This window comes from Xiphophorus hellerii, chromosome 15 (assembly GCF_003331165.1).
Source record: "Xiphophorus hellerii strain 12219 chromosome 15, Xiphophorus_hellerii-4.1, whole genome shotgun sequence".
Classification (NCBI taxonomy): domain Eukaryota; kingdom Metazoa; phylum Chordata; class Actinopteri; order Cyprinodontiformes; family Poeciliidae; genus Xiphophorus; species Xiphophorus hellerii.
Genome location: NC_045686.1, coordinates 16678720 through 16704379, shown reverse-complemented (window position 1 = coordinate 16704379; position 25660 = coordinate 16678720). Strand labels below are relative to the sequence as shown.

Sequence of the window (25660 nt, the reverse complement as noted above, 5' to 3'; positions counted from 1 at the left end):
TCTACTCTGAGTTCCTTCCGGATGACCGAGCTTTTCACCCTATCTCTAAAAGAGAGCCCAGACACCCTACAGAGAAAACCCATTTCGGCCGCTTGTATGCGCAACCTCGTTCTTTCGGTCATGACCCAAAGCTCATGACCATAGATGAGGGTAGGAACGTAGATCGACCAGTAAATCAAGAGCTTCGCTTTTTGGGTCAGCTCTCTCTTCACCATGACTGCGCCCGCTTCACTGCAGATACTGCGCCAATCCGCTTGTCGATCTCCCGCTCCCTTCTTCCCTCATTCCTGAACAAGATCCCGAGATACTTAAACTCCTCCACTTGGGGCAGGACACCCCTCGCCCCCGGCCCGGAGAAGGCACTATACCCTTTTCCGGTTAAGGCCATGGCCTCGGATTTGGAGGCACTGATCTTCATCCCAGCCGCTTCACACTCGGCTGCGAACCGCTCCAGCGAGAGCTGGCTTCATCTGGTCATGACCAGAGACTTGCATATTGCTATAAGACGTTATTTTAGCTAATATTAGGGTAACATTACCTATTGGAGTAAGGTCTCCTAACCTTTTTTTCAACAACCAAACACATTTTTGTTTATATCTTTAATGAACAAGGCAAGGTTGTTTACTTCAGTCTTCAGTGTCAGCATTTAAATAATCAGCCCATTGTCATTAACTTTAGTTCAGTTATATGAACAAATGTAATACTTCGTACTTGACAGTCTGATTGTTACAAGACAACGTGTTTGAAATCATTGTCTGCTTGTGTTAGCAATATTTACCTTTTCCATAGTCAATTATGCCAGTACTCAGATGTTAGAAACAGTTGCCAAGAATATTCATTTATTCCTCTTGGAAAGTCTTAAGCCATGACAACAGTGATACACTCTATTATTGCTTGTTTCTTTTCATCCGAGGGTGTGAACTAAGTAAAACCTCTGTCCAAACGACATGTTCTGAGTAAAGAGTGAAGAGAGAAGTAAAAAAAGATTCAAAGAGCAACTTTTCACCACAACTGACAGAGCATAACCAGTCAAAAGTGACTGGTTATGCTCTGGGTATTTCACCTCTCTATGGAGCATTGTGTATGTGAGATCAAATTGGCTCAAACTTAAAATAATTGAAGTTCGGACCCATTGATAAGAAACCCCTTAGATCCTAAACCCATTGATAGCATGTGATCAATTTCCATAAAGCCAGATGGATAACCAGAAGATCAATTGTGATCGACTCCTTGCAGTAATGAGACAAGAATGGATCACCATCAGTCAGCATTTGACCCTGATGTTAATATTCCATTACAGGAGACATACAAACATCCACCTACTCTTGTACATCTCATTTTGTACCTCCAATTAACCACTCAGATTCAGACATTAGCAGGAAACCAGAGTACTAAGGAAAGGAATATGCACACACAAAGAGAACGTGCAACTCCACAGGCAGAATAAATCCAGGATCTTCTTATTGAAAGTTGCAACTATTATTAATATTCTCTAAACTCATAGTTTGTGTTCAGTTCAGTTCCATTGAGTTTCATTTGTGTAGAGTTAACAACAATACCCATCTTGAAACCTGTTGATTTTAATTGTGGTCAGATAAAAGCATTTAAATCCATTTACGATACAGTTCACTTAATCAAAAAAGTTTAGTTTACAGAAAGAAAAAAACTATCATATTCAGAAAAAGACGGACTTTCTGAATTAATTAAATTTAACCCAGTAAAGCCCATTTCAAAAGGTATCAAGGTATATTAATATGTTCAAATTACCTCTTTTACTCTAAAAGTCTCGTCTGTTTTGCAAGTTACTCTCAGACATGGAGACATTATTTAACGTTGTATGACACTGACCCCTGCAGGACAACACAATTCCTGCAAATTTTGTGACTTTCTGTTTTGTACTTTTGAATTTTACTGTTCCTTATTGCTTTACATTTGTTTTGTTTTGTCAGTGTTCAGCAAAGTCAAATAACAATAATAATAATAGTAGTAGTAATAATAATAAATGTAGTTAATAGAATATTATAATTGTGAATTGTTCATTTCGTAAAGCAAAAGAAGTGAGTATTTATTGTCCCTTGTTTTTTTGGGGTTTTTATTGTCAGTATCACCAACCAAAGTTTAGTGGACACAAAATGTCAAGATGTCACCCAATTTGGTAACTGAGGCCCTTTTCTCTACATGGCATTTGAGGAATGCTGACTCACACTTCCTGTTTCCTGTCCATTCAGGAAATGGCAGGGTTTAACCCCTAGTTGCCTTGGCCATTCCATTCTCATATCTTTGCGATACTGTCAGTAACCCCAAGGGAGAGTTTTAGCTAAAAGGATCCAAACTGCAGCAATTTAGTGTAATTTGTTAGTTTTGAAGTCTTCCTGCGGATTGAGCTTTACCGGCTTTTTACATTCAGAAAGTAGATGAAGTTAGTTGCACAATCATTTAGTGTTGCCTTTATCTGACACTTACCATCAGGAACAATAAAACTAAATTCAGTCAAATTGTATAAGTGATGATGCAACCTTTTTTAAAATTGATTTTATCTAAGCGTGGGATTCTGAGCATAGAAACACAACTTGCTCTCGTAAATCCTGAAAGAATCCTTTGAAAGTTCTAATTTTTGAAATATTTTGAATGTAGATTGTAGAGAAAGCCTTTGCAATTACTATTTAAGATATCACAAAGAAACCGTTGCATTCTGAGTCTTCAAAGGTTATGTGATGAAGTTGATCCGTGTTGAATGCAGATCTGTCGGCTTACAACTATATAAATGCCGACAATTATCTAAAAACCATCAATCTCTCTTTTCTAAGCTTTTTTATTTTCAAATACAAATAAATGAAGAAAAAATGTGCAAAGTATTGTGCATGTAATCTCAGGTTGTTACTTTCAGTACCATGCAAATGTTTCACCTCCAGCTTTACCTCTGTTGCGTTCCCCAGGTATAAAAGCTGTTCATCATGTGCATGACCCTGTTGTATTTCCAGTCCCTTGTTAATCATATTATATACATACATATATATCATCACTAGTGATACCTACTCACATTCCAATGCTTCAATCAAGAACAAGAGGCATCTATAACTGAAACAAAGTCAACGTAACGAAACCGTGTTGAAGTTCTTGACTTTGATATGTTTCTGACGCTTGTTTCCGTTGTAGATAATAGAAGCCAAAAATAACTTTGACATTCACTAAGAGGAATTATTTTATATAAATCTTTTGTATGAGTCACAGTGGAGATGCTAGGTGGGTACAGCCATTTTTGACAAGAAGCGCTTCTCTTTTTTTGCCATCTATGGATGCATCTCATATTGTCCTTCTGTGGCAATAAAGAAATCGTTGAGAGTGCTCTGTAAAAAATCAAAAGTGGGCCGTTCCTCAGGCTTTTGTTTCCAGCACACCATCATAATCTCGTAAAGTTCCTCAGGGCAGCCTTCTGGCTGTGGCATCCTGTAAAACTTGTCCAGGTTCCTGATCACCTCTGGGTTGGTCATTCCTGGTTGGAGCCAAGAAAAGCCAAATTAAACTCAAAATTATTTTGCAATTGGTCATATATATTATAATATGTGTCGTAGCATACATAGTCATGGGAAATTATCAGTATCTCAAAAACGTTGTGGTTTCTAAACCTCAAAAATAGTTGTTTCTTACCGGGGTATGGTATTCTTCCATATGTGACCATTTCTGTCAGTAGGATCCCAAAGGACCAGATGTCTGATTTGATGCTAAACGTGCCATAGTTGATAGCCTCTGGAGCTGTCCATTTAATGGGGAACTTTGCACCTGAATATTGAAAAAAGAAAATGATAAACATGTTGCTGACAAGTAGCTCGAAAGATCCTGTAACACTTTATTCTTATTTTAAGATTCACCCAGTCAGCACAGAAACAAGGTTTCCACAAGACCATTTTCTAGAAAGCAGAAATGTGTAATACAAACGTCACATCTCGTCAGAGTGAGGATCATTTTTAGTTCATAGTTGTCATGCAAGTGCGTATTTACTGATGTATTGTTTCAAATTAGCCCATAGTAGTAATCTGAGAAGTGTTGAATTTGAGAGATAACATATTTGAGTTCTTTCTAAAACTTTTTTAGGAAACTAAGCTGGTTAGAGGATTCTAAGTATTTTTCCTTTGAAGCACAGTATAAAGAAATGAGAACGGGATCAAGACTTTTGCACAGCACATAAAATAAGTCTAAAAAAATACTAATTTAAAAGTTGTAAAATTCCTCATTTAACCACAAAAAAAAATGTGCAGCATATTTAATTTGATTGTACAATACATAAAGATGCAGTTGTGATCAGTTTCTACCTGTACTTTACCTTCTTGTGCTGTGTATTCAGTCTCAATGATCCTGGCAAGGCCAAAGTCAGCTATCTTGCAGTGGAGCGTCTCACTGACCAGTATGTTAGCCGCTCGAAGGTCACGGTGAATATAGTTCTTCTTTTCAATGTATGCCATACCCTCGGCTATCTGTCATAAAGGAGACAGAGAAGTGTCATTGGAGCTGTGTGCTCTAATGCAAATTTATGTGTCTAATATATGACTGGACACATCACAAATATTTATTTACAGCCATCCGGATAAATGGACAGCAGTTTTGTACACTGTGAATGTTTGTTCTCTCTTGGCAACATTTGTAGGAGGTGTTCTGGGTTGGGTAGTAAGAGGGTTTAATAGGATGTGATAATTATAAGGAAGTTGAAAGTTTGAGGGAAAAATACTTTTGTGTGGGGTTGACGGGGGGAGGGGGGGCTTATTGTAGATGGAAAAATAGCACAACTTCCTGTCCGGATGTTAATATTTGACGTAGTGCGATGCTTTCAAGCCAGTTGAGCGAAAAGCCCCGCCACAGAAACCACACAGCCACTGCTGACAGTTTCCATGTGTGCTCACATCATAACTGGTGTCAAAGATTATACTACAGTTTTAAAAACGTTCAAAGCTTTACCGTAGAACAGTGAGAGTGTACATAGGCTTTGAGGTAAAAATAAAACCTAATATTTTTTAGTTGGATGGCAACTGCAGAAATCAAACACCTAAATATTAATGACATGTAGTTACAGACAAAAACTACACCAATTAGAGTAGCAATGACAGAACCACTCGTGTTATCAGGGAAATGTTGCATTATAGGATAAAACTTTGAGATTGTGTAATTAAAGCGGTTTCCCACCTGGGCTGACATATCAATCAATTTGTTCATCTTGAGATTTTTTCCTTCATCGCCTTTTAGAAAGTCAAGAAGGCAGCCTGTAAGAGAGAAAAGGGACATGATACTTTCAGAAAAAAACCTCAGCAGATTAAAATGTCACCCAATCACCATTTTGTAGAAATGTTAATTTATGATCTTTTACATGATGTGAGACACTAGAGTGCAATACAATGTACTGTGCTTTAGTGAGACACCGTACACAAATTCAAGATCCCGAGGCTCTGAGTTAATCGTCAACATTCTACCAAGCAAAATTTCATGCTATTTGACAAAATAAATTTTTTGTCAACATGGCATAATAATCTTCAAAATCCATTAAATAATTAAAATTAAAACTGTTTTTCCGCACCGGTTCTTTTCTAATATTCAATTAGAAAAGTGTGTATTACCACTCTCCATGACTTCAAATGAAGCTGCAGATTTAAATCTACATTAGTTTTTTTAGCAGAAACGTAACAAGCTTATTCTATTTTCCTTTAAATATTAAATAACATTGAGAAAAGAAGCAAATTTATGCTTTTCTCCCAAGATAGTCCTGATTACAGCTCTTTCATCTAATCAGCTGATTATCAATAAAACAAAGTAGCAATTTTCTACATTCTTACTGTAGAATTAATTTATTGTGGAACAGAACATTGGACTAATCCGAATATTATTCTTGTAATTTGACGACCAAGAAACAAATCCTATTGTTTCATGTCTTATTGCAGTTCCGAAATTGGCTTTTTTAAATTTTTGTTTCAGATTTCTGGACAACACTGCCACAATCCTGAATGCAGCGGCATCAAATAGTTGACAAACAGAGAGCATTTCCTCTCGTAAATTAATCTTCTACCTACTAATAGAGAATGTGGCACAGACTAGGCTACCTATGCTACTGTGTCACACAGTATTTCCTGTTGAACTTTGAGCGTTTTTTGTGACTACCAACAGTGTTTCTTTTCATAGAAACTTATATACAAACCCATTTACAAGCAATGTTTATCATGTCTGCCATAGCTGACCACACTCTAAATAAATATTCAGATTTTAAAAAAAAGAAAGGAAAGAAACTCAAACAAACAGAGTGTGTTAATGCAAATTGAAAAAAAAAAGAAAAAAAGAATGGCTTGAATGTGTATTTTGCAGGAAGCTTTAATTTTTCAGACATTTTTTATTTTAAAATCTTCAATATGTCTTTTAAAACTAAATAAAATAATTTGTTTTTGAATAATGCACTCAAATCCACAATGTATTTTTTTAGAATACTACTGCATTTTGGTTTCTATATCTATTTATTTTTCATCCCCTTCTATTAAAATCCTTTCAAAATTGTGTGCATTCTTGCAAATAAATTGTTTCATATACTGTAACTCTAACAAGGTACAGAATGTCAGATGAAAAAAAAAAACTACACTATATTTGTTTTTTCTACTTTTGAGTGATTTTGCAAAATGGTCAGGGTCAATGTTAATAGTAGTTTTTGATGCTCCTCAAGTTGCATAATTCCCCCATTTTAAGGATAATATAACACTCGTGGAGGCATCCTCCACCTATAAGTGATGTAGCTAAGTCTTTTGTACACAATAAATGATCTAGACTTATATTTTCTCAGTCTCTTTGGGGCGAGGATGATGACAGGGGTAGGAGTTTGTCCTGTAACCGATGGGTTACAGTTCAAATCTCTGCTAGGTCTGTCTCAGATTTTGTGACCACCTGCTGCTGGTGGTCAGAGGGCCGAGTGGCGCCTGCGCATGCAGCCTTGCTTTTGCTTCTGTCTGCCCCAAGTCAGCTGTGGCCACTATCCAGTAGCTTGCCACCGTCAGCTTGTGAATGTGTGCATGAAGGGGCGAATGATTGAGTGTAGTGTGAAGCGCTTTGGGGTTGTCTGGATTTGTTAAAGTCCAGACAACCACATTTACCAATTGAGATCAATGATAAATTATTACAAGTAATTTATGTCTTTTTACAAAAGTGCATTATGGCTGCTGCTCAACATACTCTCTTTATGATACACACCCATTTTGATAAGAGAAACCATCTGAGTACTTCTGCATTCATAATATATTCATCTGCAAGCCTCTTTATATTGCTTACCGTTCACCATGAACTCGGTCACAATGAGAATAGGCTCCTTGGTGACGACAGCATGGAGTCGTACAAGTCTGTCATGCTGCAGCTGTTTCATGAGGTTAGCTTCCTGAAGAAAGGCCTCAGGCTCCATCGTTCCTTCTTTCAGCGTTTTGATGGCAACCTTCTGGGTGTTCTTGTAGTAGCCTACCAAGGAGGTTCATGGAGATTGATTAATTCACTCCCCTTTTCGAGCTTATCAGACCCCTGTGAGCGTGAAAGGTAGTTTTTTTCTCACCCATCCAAACTTCTCCAAACTGCCCAGCACCGAGTTTCTTCACCATTTTCAGCGTCTCTCTTGGAATCTCCCACTCATCCTGAGCCCACGGCTGCTGAGGGGCCTTTTGTTTACAAGGAGCATACAGTCGAAGACACAACCCGTCTGCAGTCCCTGCATATAAGCGTGATATATGTATGATAACTACTGAGAAAATGTTTTTGTTTCCATCCGTGACAGCTAAAGTAAAGGTATGCTTGCTTGCACGAGCGCCTTTTATCAGGAGCAGCTGTGCTTTGTCAGGCATCTACTAGGTCTATCTTGTGGTTTAGTCACAGGAGAGGTAGGCCTATCTAAATACACTCACAGGAAATGCAAAATGCATCTTGAGGGTCTAGTTTCCTCATTTCATTCAAATTCAGATACCGATGTTAAAATTTACAGCAGTGAAAACGACTCATCCGTTGTGATTAGTAAATTCTGAAGTCCATCGAGGTGTCCATTTTTATGTGAGGTAACTTTGAAATTGTGACAAAAAAGAAAACTTTGTGTGTACTTGTGTTGTAAACTTACGGGTATAGTACTTGACCAGCTCTTGTAAGGATGAGAAGGTGTTGGAGGGGGAGATATAGTAACCACCTTTGTCCAGACAGCGAATCTTGTAGTGTTTTACCACATCTCCTTGTTCTTGATCATTGTCTCTTACCGACAGTGAGTACGACCCTGACAGCAAGAACCGAGAGGAATCAGTTTTCTTTGTTAAATCAAAGCCAATGATTGTATGTTGTTTTTAATAGAGCACTAATATTTTTAATTTGCAAGCTCTTACCTTTACAGGTCTCACTCTCTCGAACAAGAAAGGAGCCTGGTTTATTTCCAGGAGCCAGAAGCAGTCGTTCCGTCTCTCTTCGACTCACATCTTTGAAAAACCATCTACGACACAACACAGTTGGTATTTTTTTTACTTTCATTTCAAAAATGCAATATCACAACAATTGCACTTTAAATATGAGTGCTATAAACTACCGTAGCACCATCTACTATTATTGGCACTCCTGATAAAACATGTAGAAAAGCATGAAAATAAATTATTAGTGTTAAAACCTGAGATGCCACAGACTTGTTAGTCACAGTTGCAGTTGTGTTAAACAAGTGTTGCTCTCAATTTAAATATGAGTATTTTTAGATTTACAGTTTCGCCCAATTGCCCTAGTAGATTTAGTTATATGGTGAACTTAACGCTTCCAGTTTTCAAAAGCAAACTGTTTGAATCGGCCCAGTTAGGATCCTGACTTGAATTAGTGGAGGAAGATACATTTTAAGGTGATGATTTTAAGAGGGTCTTTCAAAGTCCTGGAGCTCAAGAGAAGAATAAATTATCAAAATATCTTGGGAAACCTGTGAAACCTGCTGCTATTGATTATTACAACAGCAGTAAAAGTATTCCATTGAGTACTGAGAATATATATATATATATATATATATATATAAACTGACATGATTTTTAAAAAATAAGATTAAAAAAATTTAAAGTAAAAACATACATGTATGTAATTTTATTCTATATTTTTTTGAGTTAATACATTGAAACACCTACCTCCTTTCTCTACGTAGACTAACTTCTTGGTTGATTAAAAATAGCAAAATCTCAATGGTGTGGTTAATTTCTGTCCTAACAAAATGAAGGTGAACACATATGCCTTGGTTTGATGGGATACTCTCATGTCATTCTTACGTGGTCAGAGACTTTGAATAGAAATGGATGTCTATGTCACATCGCATTTATAGCCCAGGAAGTCATTGACTAATGGAAGGTTTCTAGACACTTCGATAAACTTAAAAAGTAAAGTAAAAAAAATTTACAATGTGCTTTAGCTATGTTTACTTTATATGTATTTGTGAGTGTTAATAATTGTGCCTCCAGTAGTTTTGACTAAAAATAAATATTTTGTAGCATTTTATAAACCTTTAGTCACTCTTGCTATGCAACTGTATTAAAAGATAAATTAATTTCATGCCTTCTACACATATTTACCAGGGCCGCCAATACTGTCGCAGAGTGCTATTTTCTGGTCTAGATTAGAATGTTTTCCCATACTTCTCCACCTCCAGCGTATCTGATCTGGCTACATAATTAGATGGGATGAAGCCCTCTTGATCAGTGAGAAGCGATTTAGCCAGCCACCATTCTCCACTCCTACAAATACAATATAATACACATATCATTCTGGTTTAACTGGGGGAAAAGAGGAGCAGCAAACTTTGTGAATTTCGAGACCGGGACGACACTTACTCTTGTACAACTTTGAGCTTGTCTCCTTTCTTGAAAGAAAGATCGCTGTCATTGGTCGCTTTGAAGTCATGCAGTGCTATAAACACGGTTTCATCTGAAAAAACAAAGAGCGATAATTGTTTCTTTCTCGTCACGCTCCGTCAATCTTTGTTTAATTTCACTACCCGCTTTTTGACACCGCTCTATATTATTAATCAATTATTATTAATTTAAGTGTCATATAAGTCTGTTCCTTTTTCTTATGTAATACACGCCCTCTTTGTGTAATTCTGCCGTGATGCTAAAACTTTCTTTTGCATGCAGCCCTGCTTATCTTAATCCCAGAAGAGAACGAAGGAAATTAAGCTGAGATTCTAATCACACAGAGTAGCTTCGTCCTACACACACTAATGTTTTGTTGACCGCATAAATGCAGAAAGTTAGTTGCAGGGGAAAATTGTAGTGATTACCGTTAGATGAATAGGTGTTTGCGTTGTGTCCCTAAAACAGAGAAAAATAATGTTTTTGTCATCAATATTTATGCATGCAGTTATTATAACTATCGATGGTGTACTGAGCAGATAAAATTTATCACTTAAGTATTTTACTTACTGTGCGGTTTGATGAGTGGGCTGTCTGGGGGTTCTTTACTTTGTAAAATGAATTATCATCTTTTACGTCTTTCTGGCCACTGCAAGTGCAGCCCATCCTGTGAATATAAAAGAAAAGTACATAAGCTGAGCTGTATGCCACCCACAACATGCACAGATTACATGCATCAATAACTGCTTAGTGCTGTAACAGCAGCATTAAAAAGAAAAAACACAAAAAACAAAACAAAACCTGATGAAACGTCTTTTGCTTTACCTGATTAAGCTGATGAGCTTTCTGATTTTCAGTCTCCACTCCTCCCACTGCAGGCCCACGTCTTTGACCTCATGCCCAGTCTGAAAAATAAACAAATCATTTGAAGCTGCTGCCGTTTTTTTTTCTTCTTTTTGTACCAACTATCTTCGGTTTTATTTCTTAGTAAATGGTCTTCTATATAAGTTCAGTCCATTTAATGGAACCAAACAGTTCTGGAAAGAGGAAGTTGACAACACTTCTGCATCTTTCCTAAGTAGCACTTTATCAATGTACATCTGTCATGTTTGCGATAAAAATAGAGACAAGTTCAATTGCAAAGAACCGATCAAGAAGCTGATTCAGAAATCCACATTTAACTCTCCTTATCTACACTAAGGTCATATTTTGTTCCACACATTAAAGTTATAGTTATAGTGTATGCTATTCAAACCATCGAAAATTGAAAAATTTAAACAAACTATTGTTTTATTTCCATTAAATTGCATGTATAACTTTCTAGCGTGTCTTCTGAAAAGATTCTCTCTTTGCCGCGGAAAAGTAAAATTTTATAGCTTAAAATGCAAGTGCCCAGCAGACAATTAACATTAAACATTAAACATTACTGCCTCCGCTGTATCATAAAATCTTTGATGAACGTTTCCTTAAAAATTATAACTTTAAATTTGTTCTTAGACAAAAAAGATATTTTTCTTAAATTTGGTTGCTGATACCAGCACACAGATTCCTTAAGTTTTAGAGTAAAACCACTAATTAATAGGAAGAACTACAACAACTTCGTATAACATTTATACAAACATTAATACAAATATTTTACCTTCAACAATATATTTTCCTTTCAAATATTTGCTGTATATTACTTGCCATAATTAGATAATGTGACCATCGCTATCAATTTCTGATTCCTGAGAAAAACATTTTGTTTCATCATTTCTTGTAATTATCAACACAAATTGATGTGGTGCGCTTCTTTATAATAAATCTAACAGTAATTCTAACAGATGATATACATGTCTTTTTAATTTAGGAAAATAACAACACGGGAGGTATTTACCTTCAGTTTGTCCTCAGAAGTAACTCAGTTGCAAAATGTCTTGAGTTTCCTTAGTGAAAACAGAATACTTGTCAGTGTGTCACTCTCACTCGCTTACTCACCCTGGTTTAGAAAGTTTCTCTCTCTCTGTCTCTGTCTCTCGCTCTCTCTGTGTTTCTCTCTCTGTCTCTCTCTCGTTCTCTCTGTGTTTCTCTCTCTCTGTCTCTGTCTCTCTCTCTCACTCTCTCTGTGTTTCTCTCTCTCCTTCTCATACAGAGGGATCAGACCTCCCTGAGGGTTCGTAGTGCAGAGTTTACTGGAAAAAGGCAATGGCATAGCTTGGCTTGTAATTATCTCCCTACATCGTATAAACATCTATTAGCACTTTAGCCTCTAAATTAATACAACAGTATTCGTCCTCAGTTACAGCATTCACAAAGTTTTATTCATCAAGGCATATCAAGTTTTGCTCCAAATCATCTTAATGTCCTTGTACCTAAATGTTATATCTGTTGTGAAAAAAAAGAAGTGTTGTACCTGCTGTGTCTTTACAGCTAGTTGGTCTTAACTTTAGGTGTGGTGACTAAAATAGGCTGCAAGGTTTCCATGACACATTTTTCAGTTCCTCTAGTGGTCTGCGTTTTTTTTTTTTTTTTATCTCAACAGCACATCTCATACTGCTAAAAGAACCGTTCATGTTTACACGCTACCACTTTTTATTTGTTTGGGGAGAAAATAGGGATGTAGATCTGTGTTTATTTGACTGACTTATTTTTTTTTATCACTATTAATAGTCATGAATCATTGAAATAAAGACTTAGCATCACTGACGATAGCAATTATAAAAATATGCACTATGTCGTGAATCCTCTTTCACTTTTTGGTAATTGAGGAACATGATCCTGAACAGAAAACATTTAGTGCAAAATAAAAAAAACAACACGTTAGCAGTTTTAAAGTAATGATCTTCAGAAATCTCTCATATCACTGTGAAGAAAAGCTAACAATTTTATACAACTCACTGGAAACCCTATTTAAGCCTCTCTGATATGATTGAGTGAGTGTGTTTGTGATTGCTGTCCTGATTCATTATTGATATTTGGCCATGCTGTAAACATTTTTTGAGGATACTGTAGTGTACAGATGAGGTATATGTGGTCGCAACACACCCAGGTCTCTTGAGACACATTCTTGATCATCACACTTCCATTTCAGGACTAAATTGGTGGTTTGGTGTTTTTGTGTTTTGTTCTGTTTACAGCTTCTGGCTATATATAAACATGACTTTATGCGATAAACTATAAATGGAAGTAAATAAATTGTTTTCAAATAAAAAAAATTTATAAAATAAAAAAATCTGAAAAGTGTGGCACACATTTCTGTTCAGTCCCTACTGAGTTAGCGTACTGCAGGAACACCTTTTACAGGTGAACATCTTTAACGGTATCTAGAGACTGAAACATTTGCTTATTCTGTTTTGCAAAACAGTCACAATGGATGGAAAGTCAATGAAGACCAAATAATAGTCTTGCCACAGATTCTCAAATAGATTAAGGTTTGATTTTTAGTTGGACCATTCTAAAATTTTAACTTCTTGAGATCCAAAGCATAGCATCTCTGGTTGCATGTTTAGGGCTATTGTCCCGTGGCCTTAGATTTACATTCATCATCATTCTTCCTTCTTGTGCCTGCTCAAGAAATAAATTCTCACACCACCATCGTATTTCTGTGATGTTCAGAGAGACAGATGTACAGTGTTTGTTTTCATTCATACTTGGTTTTGTGTAGAGATCAGAAAGTCCAGAGCACCTCCTTCCCCTGCATGGCTCGTCGCAAACTGCGAATAGGACTTCATTTGACTTTCTTTTAATTATGACTTTCTTCTCGCCATCCTTTCATATTGACCAGATTTTAGGAGTTCATAAAAATAGTCTTGTCACCAGATTCTCCTGCATCACTGGTGCATCTCCTCCAAATTTTCCACGCGCCTCTATACTACTATGATGAAGGATGATTACGGCACCCCAGTCCAGATTTAGTGGACAATCATGTCTTGGTGGGTTGAAGTTTAACCCACCATTAATTTAACAGGACTCTGTAAGATATTGCTGTATAATCTAACCATTCTTTACATTCCTCCACAACTTAATCTTGACCTGTCTGCTTCTTTCACTGGTCTTCATGATGTTTCTTCTTTGCTTAGGTTTTCTGACAAATTTCTAAGTTTTGCTGGATTTATACTGAGTGTAATGTACACTCAGATGAACTTTATTTAATAGTTAGGGTTAACCCTATAAAGTGTCCAATTCTTTTCATCTGATGTTGAATTTATCTTTTTTGTAGACCTAATGAGAACACAATATTTATCCCTCCTACCCTGAAAGACAGTTGTGTGAATTTTAAAAGATAAATTTGAAAAGGCTACCTTTTTTCCTCAACCGTAATTTGTTATGCGAGGGATGAACAGGTCAATTACTGTATTCATTTGTAGTTGCTGTTGTTGCTCAGTTCTGACACCAGGGGGTGTAAACACTCGTGTTATAATCTAAGACCCTCCCGAAGGCCATTGCCTTTTTCATCTCCTTTCAACAAGTCCTTCCTGAAATCATTCAGTTTCTATTCATAACCAACCTTTACTGTGACCTCATACAAAAAGACGATTCTATGAGTGTTGGCCTTTGGGGATTTTTATTGTGTTTTGCTTTTACATCTGTATACAGGGGAGCCGGGGGCGGGGAGGGCAGGGCGGAAGTGTGCAGATGTTAATGTAGATGCAAAGTCAGTCAAATTATAGACAAAAAATGCAAACCGGTGAGAGGTCAATCTATCAAACTGTAACAATGCTTTGGTTTTCCCACTCCATAGTAGCTAACCAGCTCTTTCCTTTTCTCACCACACAATACACAGAGGGAATTCTCCCGTCTTCTTCATTGATACATAACACAAGCATGTCCTGATGTTATATGCTTATCATTGGTAACTTACTGTGGAAAGTTGTTGAGAGTGACTCAGAGAGCCTTGTGAGGAAGATATCATTCACATTATACTGTAACCTGTAAGTGCGAGGGTGAATAAATCTTACAGCACTGGAAGTGTTTGCTTCCTATGGGGGGGGGCTTATTGCAACATGCAACATGGAGATATTACTATCTGGGCAACACTTCACAGGTTTTTGTTTGGACCACCTGTGCTGTGCGTGGGGACCGTGCAGTGCTGTAGTTCTCTGACGGAACAACACACACATACACTAAAACACAGACACACACAGGGGCTGCAGGTGCATGGTGAGTGTTATTGAGTGCGTCCTGGTTTTTAACTGTTGTTCCTCTTTAAACTCCTTTCTTCTAGTTTTTCCATCAGCCCTTGTTTTCTTCCCAGGGCTTGGCGGATGCTTGTGTACGGCTCTGTTGGGGTCCCCAGACATTGCATCCTGCCTGCAGAAGGGTCATAAGTGGCCCCACAGGATAACCTGAACAACAGTGGGAAAGAAAGGGAGCGTGGGTCTTTTCTGGTTATGTAGTTCTGACCAGCTCTGTGCCAAAACCATATACATTCTGCCAACTGCTGCTTTCAGTTCCCATTATTATTGTGAGTGTGCGTAGTATGAAAATGAAAATGTCTCTTGTGTGCTCTTGTTTGCATGGTAACAACTGTGTGCAGGGGTGTGTGTGTGTGTGTGGCCTTGTATTTGATACAGTGTAAGGACCATTTTTCAAACAAATACTATGTTGTGAGGACTGCCCTGGCTCTGTGCCCCATAAGAAGAGGTGCTGTTAGTGGGTTAAGGGTTAAGTTTAGGACTAAGGTTAGGCTTAGGGTTGGGCAAATACTGGTAATGGTAGTGGTTAGGTTGAGGGTAAAGGTCATGGTTAGGTGATAGAAATGAATGAAAAATGAATGGAAGTCAAAGTAAAGAAGATTGAAAGACATACTTTTATGTGTGTGACATGACATCATACAACACACACGTTATGCAAAATTGTGCAAAATTAAACATTTAAAGGAAGGTATGCAGTTGCTTAGTTTATCCGAGATGTGATTTATTCATACACACTCTTGGAAACACACAAAAACACACCGTGATACATACTTAATTATGTATCCCCCTCTATATCACAAGAGGCCCCCTTTTGGCTTCCTGTCTGTGTGGGAACCACTTCTATCCTCTGTCACACATGAAGTGAGAAGTCTTGTTTTTCTATTTGCCATAAAAAGACAAGGTGATGAACAATAAATGCAACAATCCACCTCCTCTGCTCAATGAACACACAGTATTGCTGTCCCTAGAGAGAGACAGTCAGACAAACCTAATTGTCCTTCAATATAATATCAGCAGCTGTTTTGCAGCATGCTTTAATGTGAAATTCATACCAGATTTAGGAAACAACACAACCAATATGCAAGCAACACAAATCAGTCATTGAAATAAGTTATGTGAAATGAAGACGAATGTTCAGAGAAACAAATGTAGATAATAATCTTTCTGTAAAATCTGGCATAAAAACTTTTCCTGCTAACGACAGTAATCAAGGCGTCTGCTATAGAAAATCTGGTTGCATGTGTTGCTTTGGCGTGATTTTGACCCATCCCATTGTCTTTCCGAAAAATCCACCCATTTTGCTCTGTGAGGTGGAAGCTCGGCTGGAGACGGCAGCTCCAAGGAGGAGCTATGGCTGCGATTTGTGGGAGCAAACGTTTAGGCACCTTCAAATAGCGGCTATGGAGGATTCAATGAATCCTCAGACATGCATGAATGAACCACAGCAACACTCCAAGAATGTTTTTGACGAGGGTATCCCATGATAACATGATCTAAACAGGGCCATTGCTAACCATTTGTAGTGTCTTTTTGTATTTACACTTATTCATGATTTCAAACGATTTTCTTCCATTTACTTCACCTCATTGCAAATAATTTCATTTATGAACTGATTTTTGTCAATTTAGATTATTACCGACATGTATGTTTGATTTTTACTCAATAGGCCGTTGAGAATATTCATTATAAGATCATGACATCTATTCTGATTAATGTCCAATTTGTGTTTTGCATTTCTCCACAGTATACTTTCAAAGTTGAAAAGAGCTGTTGAAACTTGGCTTGAAACATTTATGCTGTTGGACTCTGCAGCGCTGTAGCTGGAAGCAAGTCTCTGCAGCTGCTCTGCAGGCAAGTTGCTCTGAGGTAAACATGGCTGCGGGAAAGCCCCATATTATTGTGCTCCGGATGACGTTCCTCACTCTTCCAGTGTTTACTGTGGAAATTACTGCCAACGGCCAGCAAGCAGGTGCTTCCTCAGAAACTCGTTGCTTATCCAAAAGATTTGAAGATTAAATTAATCTCGGAGTGTCAAGCTAGCCAGCATCATGTTTCTGTTTTTTCAGGGTTCACAACTCCTTTTATCTATTGGTTTTCTTTATGTTTATTTTACCTGGTTAGATTTTTTTTTTTTACAAAATAGGAATCAAGACCTCACCTCCTAGTTTAATTATTTAGTTTTTTAAGCTACTGTTCCTCACTTATGTACTTAGTAAATGCTTTAAACTCTCATTGTATTTATTTATTTTTTGTAAAACTATCTTTATGGGGAAGTAAATATATGAACAAAAAAGCAAGTAATTGGAGTAATTCATATCACATGCTTAAGAGTAAGTATATATTTATTTGTCTCTGTAAAGACTTCTAATGGGCTGAAAAGCTGTACAGGTTGTTTGTTGTTATATGACTTGCACCCCACAAACCTGAGTGATGGAGGTGTAATAAAAAAATGGATTGATTGTTGGATGATTTTTTTGTTTTGGCCACTTGGGGGCAGAGCACATCTGACGTAGAGATCTGACATGAATTGGTGAGAGTTGTTTAAATTGCAAATTTTAACTTAGTTATACATCATCTAAAAATGTTGTCTTTCAGCTGGAAACTTTATGACACAACATGATGATAAGTTCATTATTCTCTCATAATGAACTGTTTTGTCAAATTAACTGTTTTGCCAGAATTGTTGCTGACAAAAATTGTCTGGACGGCGATCAAATTCTATTTTATCTATCCATATTCATCACAAGCTGCTTGTAATGATACTGGTGATAGTTTAATTTTAAAGTTCTAGTCATTTGAAAAGATTACTTACATTTTAATTGATTTGCGCCAACACATCTGGATTTATGTATCAGTTTGTGTGAAATGAGACATTTGCATATCACATCATATATATGTGACATACATATGTTGTCTGTTAATGCTGGATTTTTAAAAAAATGTGCCTCAGCCTGGCATCACTGAATATGTGCTATGTGCTTCCATAGAAAGGCATTGTTGGAACATCACTATCTAAACCTTTGTATTTTTAAATCTCACATGTGTCAGATATGCTGACATGATGGGTTTTCATTTATTTGCAACTTTTAATATCTTCAGATGGTCTGGATTTGCATAATAATCGGACAAAACTAAACTTTACTGTTATCGACTCAATGCGAGACTGAACAGTCTTCTCATGTTGGCAGTAATGGGAACTCTAAAGATTTATAGTTATCTAATAAAATTCTCTCAATTGCTGAGCCATTTTGTCTGTATGACAAAACTCAGAATCACTGGTTTGTACAACTTTTCTTCATATTCAGTTTGTCTTTTTTCTTACCAAATAGTAAAAAAACAATCCTTTAGTTCAGTTCACAGCTATTTACTGTGATCAGATTATTTTTAATTTAAACACCTAGCAAGCATAGGTTAAGTGTTAAATCCAACTCCAACCAGGAACACACTGCCCACTACTGTGTTAAGCAGTCAGTCAGACTGACGCCAATTATCTGTGTCACATGACCACATGAGACTGTAGCAAGAAACTGTGGGAAGGGCACATACATCAACTCTGTCTGGGTTTCACTGCAGAAAGACAATAAAAGAATTCTCCATGGAGGTCGGGATGCTCTCTGAGTCACCCTGCTGTATAAAGATGTTAAATAATTATGCTTATAATATCCTACATAGTCAGAAATAATGATCAGCAAAGTACACTGTTAAAGTCAGTGCTAGATTGAATTCATAATTATAATATTAGCTCAATAGGACTAGAAAACAACCATTTACACAAAATATGCTGTGGATATTTTTACCTATGGAAATTTTTGACTTGACTTTTAGTAGTAAGTTTTTGTTTGCTTTTTTTTAATTACACATGTTTTTTTAATACACAACAATCTAGCTTGACATTGATATGCATCTTGCATTTATGCATGAATCACTTAAAACTGTAAAGGAAAAGCAAAGTCCATTTTTTATAGGAGAACTATCATATATCTTTTTCAAATGTTACATTTGTTGGGATGATAACAAAAATGAACCAAGATATCACTTTACGTTTTTATTTTTGAAGATGTTACAGTTTCTGCAGTACACTCAGCAAAAGCTTACTTAAGAAGAATGTACTTTGATACACATCTGCATGGGCTAAGAAACAGAGCAAAAACCATATTATGCATCACAATAATGAATATTAACTGTCATCCCTGTTATTACCTGTCATGCAGCCATGGTGAGCCCTGAACCCACACAGTTGTGGGCTAAAAATGACAACATATATAATCATTGTCTTATTGACTAGAAAAATATATGACTTTGTTTTTAATAGAACTTATTTAGACAAAATGTGGTCAAACATATTTTAGTCCTACAAAGAGAATATATTCAGCCACAACAGAATAAATGCACTACAATTACGTATATCCTGTTTATGGAAACCTGCTAAATACAGTATATACTGTACATTCAAGTATTTCAGATTCTCTTTTCATGCAAATGTATGACCAGCAGTGCAGATATAGCATTTCACTGTTTCAAATTCTCAAAAAAGTGCATCCAGTTTATGGTTATCTGAAACTAATAACATAGAAGATCCAAAGTTACAAGAGCAATCTAAACTTTGTTGTTATCTTTTGCTGACTTTGCAGATCTATAAAGGGTCTTTCTTCACATCTCTGATGAATGAGATAATTTGCAATTTCCAGACAGAATCACATTCATCAAGCAATCTCTTGATTTTATTTTTTTTTAACTTATAGCTTTTTCAAACTCTTTGACTCGAGGCTTGTAACATCGTCTTGGCCATGTATCTCAGTCTCAGAATCTTCAATATCAGCAAAAGCACCATCCTCCGACTCAGCTCTCTCTTTCATCAAAGCATCAAGAGGGATTAGTAATGTTTTCTTGGCAGTTTTCTTAGTTGCATCTAAACTCCCCAGCTTGTCTGCAACAAAAGGCTTCTCTCCATCAGCAGTGTCTTCTCCAGGATCTGAGTCTTCCTCAGCTTCGTCTTCTCCATCAGCCGAGTCTCCTAAGCTTCCACTCCAGCCATCAATGGCTGTGTCAGTATCTTCATCTTCCTTTTCAGAATCCTTGACACTGTCATTCAAAGCAGCTGTTGTGGCACCTTTGTTTTCAGTAAATTGTGGCTCCTTCTCTTCTCCAGATTCATCTTCTGCTTCGTCTGCAGATTCTTCACATGCACACTCTTCTTCACACTGATCTTTAGATCTGGATTTTTCTCCACTGTCTCTCTTTGTAATCTCGCTGCCAATCATTTCTACTTCACTCACATCTTCATCTGTTAGTTTATAATCTTCTTGTCCTTTCGTGACAGCTTCGGAGCAATCTTCACATTTGGATTCAGAGTCATTTTCGACTGATTCAGATTCTTCAAGAGGTGTTTTATCTTCTTGGCTTTTTTCTTCTTGAAAAACTTCAATGCTCTCTTCCATTTTTCCTGATGATTCAAGTTCTTTGGCCAATAAAAGCTGTTCAACAGGTTCAGCCTGACTCAAAGACTCACTTTCATCAGTACATTCTTGTGGAGTTGTATCTACAACCTCATCTTCAGACTCCTCTTCTCCTGACTCATTATTATCATCATCATCATCATTATCATCATCATCATCATCATCATCATCATCATCATCTTTAACTGTTGATGTGTCCTCCTGAGCTGTGGTTTCACGTTTGCCTGCTCTTAAGTTGTTTGCAGACTTTTTGTCATCTATTGCTGAGCTGCTGCCTTCTGCCTCAGATTCATTTTCACTCACAGCTTTGGAACTTCCTTCGAATGTAGATTCAGGATTAGTCTCTGAGGAAACATCAGACTCTTCACCACCTGATGTTTGCTCTGACTCTTTTTCGTTTGCTACATTATAGGCCGTGTTGATTTCATGTTCTGCTTCTGCAGCTGAAGTTTCATCATTTGAAGAGGCATCGTTACCCTCTACAGAGTCACTCTTGCTTTTGACCATATCTTCCTCTTCAGCATCAGTGGCCTCAATACTTTCTTTTAGCTTATCTTCTTTCTCTTCATTTGTCCCATCTTCTGAGTCAGATCCCTGTCTGCTTGTGGTTTCTTCCACTTCATCCTTACCAGATTCATTTTCAGTTGTATCTGCATCAATCTCATCTTCTTGGTCGTCTTCAGCTTCACTTGCGAGACCAAGATCATGTATATGTTTTACTTTATCCGTTTCTTCTTTACAGTCAACCGCTTCTTCCTCTTCTGCTTCTTCAAATTTGTGCACACTTGTACTTTTTACAGTTGCTTCTTGCCCAGTCTGCTCACCTTTTGTCTGATTTTCAGCATATTCAATTGACAGTTCACTACTCATGTCTTCATTCTCCTCTGCATTGTCGTCGTCATTTGTGGTGCCGTTTATGTCTTCTGCAGAGTCATTCTCACTGGCAGTGCCACTTTCTTCATCGTCAACTGTTTCTACTTCTTCATTCTCCGTCCTCTCTGCTGTAGCTTCCTCTTTAGGAGTCACAACTTTTGATTCACCATTTTGTGCCGGAAAAATCTCTTTATCAGTAGAAATATCATCTTTGGTGGTTGCTTCTTCATTGTCTTCTTCTGATGATTCATCTTCTGTTGATGAATCCCTGTTTTCATCTACAAACTCATCTGCACTGACAGCGGGAAGCTTCTCTTCATCTGTGTCGGTTCCTTCTGCTGAATCCTTCTCTGATTTATGCTCACTTATAGCTGTCTCTGATTCTTCATTTTCATCTTCACTTTTAGTTGAAGAACCCTTATGGGCCTCTGCATCTGTATCCTCTTGTGGATTGACCTGCCCTGCTTCCTCACAATCAGATTGATCAGGACTGGCTGCTATTACAGTTTCATCTTCTCCTGTGACTGCAGTTTGTTTTTTAACATCCGTTTCATCTTCTGTTGTTGCACCCTCGTCTGATTCTCCAGAGGATTCAGCTACGGCTGCTTCACTCTCATCAGGAGAGTCATTAGAATTGACTGGAGAAATTGTCTCTTCCTGATCAACTGTGCTGTCCTCTTCAAACTCTTCTCTTTCTGATGCTTGAACCTCTGATTCTGCCTCATTGTGTTTTTTTGTGCCTTCATATCCAACTGCAGAGAGTTTGTTTTTTTGCAGTTTTGTTTCACTTGTAACAGAAAGCTCATCGCCAGTTGTTTCTTCCTCTTCTTTACTTGATAATTCATTAATTGTGGCCTCCCTTTCATCTTCACTTTCATCTTCATTGCTGCTGCCACCTGACTCCTCCACAGCGTCCTGGTCACTAGTGGTACTGGTACCTTGCCCGACTTCCTCCATGTCATATTTCTGGTTAGTTAAGATTGCCACAGGTGTATGCTCACTTGTGGCTACTGAGGATATTTCCATAGCTTGTTTTTCATCTTCCAACAAGGTTGCATTAGATCCCACCTCTAAGAAACTCTCCTCATTCTCTTCTTCACTGGATTTGACATCAGATGTTTGTGCTACACTAACCTCAACTGCAGGTTCTTTATTTTCAGTCTCACTACATTCAATCTCTTCTGATGGCTCATTTTCACTTAAGATTATAGTGTCTTGTACCACATCAGTTTCTGCTTCACTTTCTTCTTGTACCACATCAGTTTCTGCTTCACTTTCTTCTTCTTCTTCTTCAGTCTGATCCTTCACCATTTCATTAATCGTAACTGTATCATTATTCTTAGCATTCATCATTGATTGTTTCTTATTTTTCATGTGAACAATTATTTGCACTGATGGGAGCAACTGTCTCCTCAACTTTACCCAATCCATTTTTGCATCCTCCTGGGAAGCTTCCAGTTTGGTTGGCGATGACGCTTCCACTGAAACATCTTTCTCTGTTTCTTCTTTGCTTTGGACTTCAGTATTAGCAAAAGCAACAGTATCATCATGTACTTCATTTGCATGGTTAGGAAACTGTTTAGTAGAAGCAGTGATATATTTAACTGGCATTGCCGCAGTTATTTCTTCTTCATCCTCATCCTCAGACACGCTGCTCAACATATCTGTATATTTCTCTGCTGTTTCACTATTCACATTGAATCCACTTTCTCCACCTGGTGTGATTGCATCACCAGTCACTTCTTCTGAAGCTGTTTCTTCAGTATGTATGGCTCCACTCTCACTTCCTGGTCTTTCAACGCCTTCTGTGCCTGTCTTCTCCTCATTGTCTGTAGCAAAGACCTTAACTGATTCTTCAGTAGTTGTCTGATCGTTTTGGCAGGCATCATCTGCTTCCTTTTCATCTGCTGTAAATTCAAAGGTTTCCTCTCCAACTTGTTGCGTTTTATTGATTTCTACTTCCTTTATTGCTCCAATAATAACTTTTTCAACAAGTGTTTCCGCTGTCATTGTGTCATCGTCATTTCCACAGGGAGCTGCACAATCAACTGCGGTATTCTTCAGCGGAATCCTTTTCAGGTCATAGTCCGTAACAACGGGTGCAGTTCTTCTTACTTCCATGGAGAGAGGTGGTATGGAATTAAGGTTTTGCTCCACACATGTTTCACATGGACAGTATTCATCAATATTTTCACCTCGCTGGTCACTGTATAATGTCCCTGTTGTTGAATCGCTTTTTTCACCTTGTGAATCCATTGACTGTTGGAGCTTGAGCTTCACCCCCGGTCTTCTTTCTTCTGTTTGTTTATTTGATGTTCTGGATGTTGCTTCTGTTGGAGGTCTTGGTAACCCTACTCTGCCTTCAATTTTCCTCACTTCTCTGTCAATGCTTATTTGAATTTTGTTGTGCACCTCAGTTTTGAGTTCTTCTATCATTGTGTCAAGCTGATCGGTATCTCCGAGGCTCCATCGAACTTTTAACTCTTTCATTGCGCTGATATAATGTGTCATAAACTGCTTCTCTATTTTATTTAGCAAAGTTAGCACCCAAACAGGATCAGAATCTTGAGATAATTTCTTGGAGAGTTTTTCATCATTACTGCTGGATTCTCCAGAACTTTTGTTCGAGGACGATGGTGTTTCAGGTGGTTCTCTTGGACTATCATTACTTCTTATCGTTTCATCTGTGGCTGGATCCTCCTCTTCTTGGTTTACTTCTTCTATTTCTGGTTTCCACTGGGTATCTGTTTCATTGTATGTTTTCTCTATTAAACTGTTCTGAGGTTGAGATCCATCAATGTTTACATTGTTACTGTTCTTCACTCCATCACTACTCTTCCCAGAACCAGTGGATCCACTGTTTACATCCACACCAGAGGATGAGGTGTGATTGTACTCCCCCTCAACAGAATGATGATCGCTAGTATTTTGTAAATGTTCCTCTTCTGAGGGATTGGAAAGCCAAAGGGACTGAAGAATACTCATTAGCTCCTGATATCTTTCATTCTTTTCATTTGCATTCTTAGGGTCATGGTCTATTAACTGCAACTTTACAAGGCAATCTAAAAGACCTTGAGCTGAGGTACTTAGCTTACGCCCATATACAGGTGAGATTTCTGGTAAACTGTTGCATCTGTCAAGCTTAGGGTTTAAAAGTACTTTCATAACTTGTATGGAAGAGTTGAAGCTTGCTGAGCCATCTTCTCTCTGAGTACAGATATTACCTTCAGTTGGTATCTCTAAGCATGTTTGATAGTCATTTTGGACATTGTCCACGCCATTTACTTCTTTTGAATTTTCAGCTTCAGACTCATTCTTCTCAGCTTTCTCTGCTGTATCTGTTTCCTCAGCTACAACATTGTCTTTTACTCCATCGCTGTTTTCATTAAGTTCTTCCATTTCATAAAGGACTCTCTCTGTTGGTAAGGTTTTAAGCCATTCATTTACTACTTCGGTGGGGGATGCGTTAGGTAAGATAGATGGAACCAGGTCAAAGTCACCAGCATCATCCTTTTCCTTATGTTTACTGCCTTTACCACTTTTATCAGAGACAGTGTCTGTGGCTTCTACTGAACCATTTGCTATCCTGTCAGAAACATAAGATTTAGATTTTCCAGGGGAGGAAGTTTCACAAATATCTTTATCTGAACAAGACAGGGTTTGTGACAGGTCACTTTCATCTGAGTCTGCATGGCAAATTATTGGATGTTTATTTAGGCAAATGCCTGCATCTTCTTTACCCTGCTCTCTTGACCTATTGGTCTTAGAACTTCTTTTATCAGCTGGGCCTTCTTTGACTTCTGAAGGAGTCACACTTTCTTCTGTATTCTCAGAAACCACGCTGGCAGTAGAGACATCTGTTACATTGTTTTTTTTAGATTTAGCAGACATATGTGAGTGTACACTCAAAGAACTTTGTGACTTTCTTGAACTTTTTGTTCCATGAATCTCTGAGGTCCTTGACTTTTTTGAACGCCCTGAAGCATTGGACTTTGACGATGTGGCAGTAGGGGATCTGTCTTCACTCTCTTCAATTGTTACCGAGGGCACTTCAGATCTGCTTAGTGCTTCAGATGGATCAGATTTTGCTGATTTTGTTGACACAGGACTAAAGGCTCTCTCTTCCACATATGTAGAACTTTCTTCGACTGGGACACAATAATTTTTTGATTTTTGGGATTTTGTTGATGTACGACTGTGTGTTCCCTCAGATTTCTCTGAAGCGTTTCCATCATTGTGGGGGTTGGATTCTTCCTTAGGAATATCAGGATCTATTAATTTGCTTGATTTTGCTTCTGACTCA

General features: G+C 37.6%; 1 protein-coding gene across 1 annotated transcript; it reads right to left on the bottom strand.

The window, feature by feature from the left end:
• Positions 1-2794: 2794 nt before the first annotated feature.
• Positions 2795-11893, bottom strand: blk (BLK proto-oncogene, Src family tyrosine kinase). Its single transcript, XM_032584439.1, has 14 exons — positions 11731-11893; positions 10680-10759; positions 10425-10521; positions 10283-10313; positions 9834-9927; positions 9639-9737; positions 8370-8473; positions 8114-8263; positions 7562-7714; positions 7291-7470; positions 5176-5252; positions 4322-4472; positions 3649-3780; positions 2795-3493 (listed from the first exon to the last, which is right to left on the bottom strand). The coding sequence occupies exons 3-14, from the start codon at positions 10518-10520 to the stop codon at positions 3291-3293; spliced, it is 1470 nt and encodes a 489-aa protein (XP_032440330.1). The 5' UTR covers position 10521; positions 10680-10759; positions 11731-11893; the 3' UTR covers positions 2795-3290.
• Between the last annotated feature and the right edge of the window lie 13767 nt (positions 11894-25660).

Coding starts and splice junctions, on each gene's coding strand:
- blk (XM_032584439.1), bottom strand. CDS start 10,520: ATGGGCTGCACTTGCAGTGGCCAGAAAGACGTAAAAGATGATAATTCA. Junction 9,928..10,282: donor AAACACCTATTCATCTAACG/GTAATCACTACA, acceptor TTGTTTTTTCAG/ATGAAACCGTGTTTATAGCA. Junction 5,253..7,290: donor GACCGAGTTCATGGTGAACG/GTAAGCAATATA, acceptor TCTCTCTTACAG/GCTGCCTTCTTGACTTTCTA.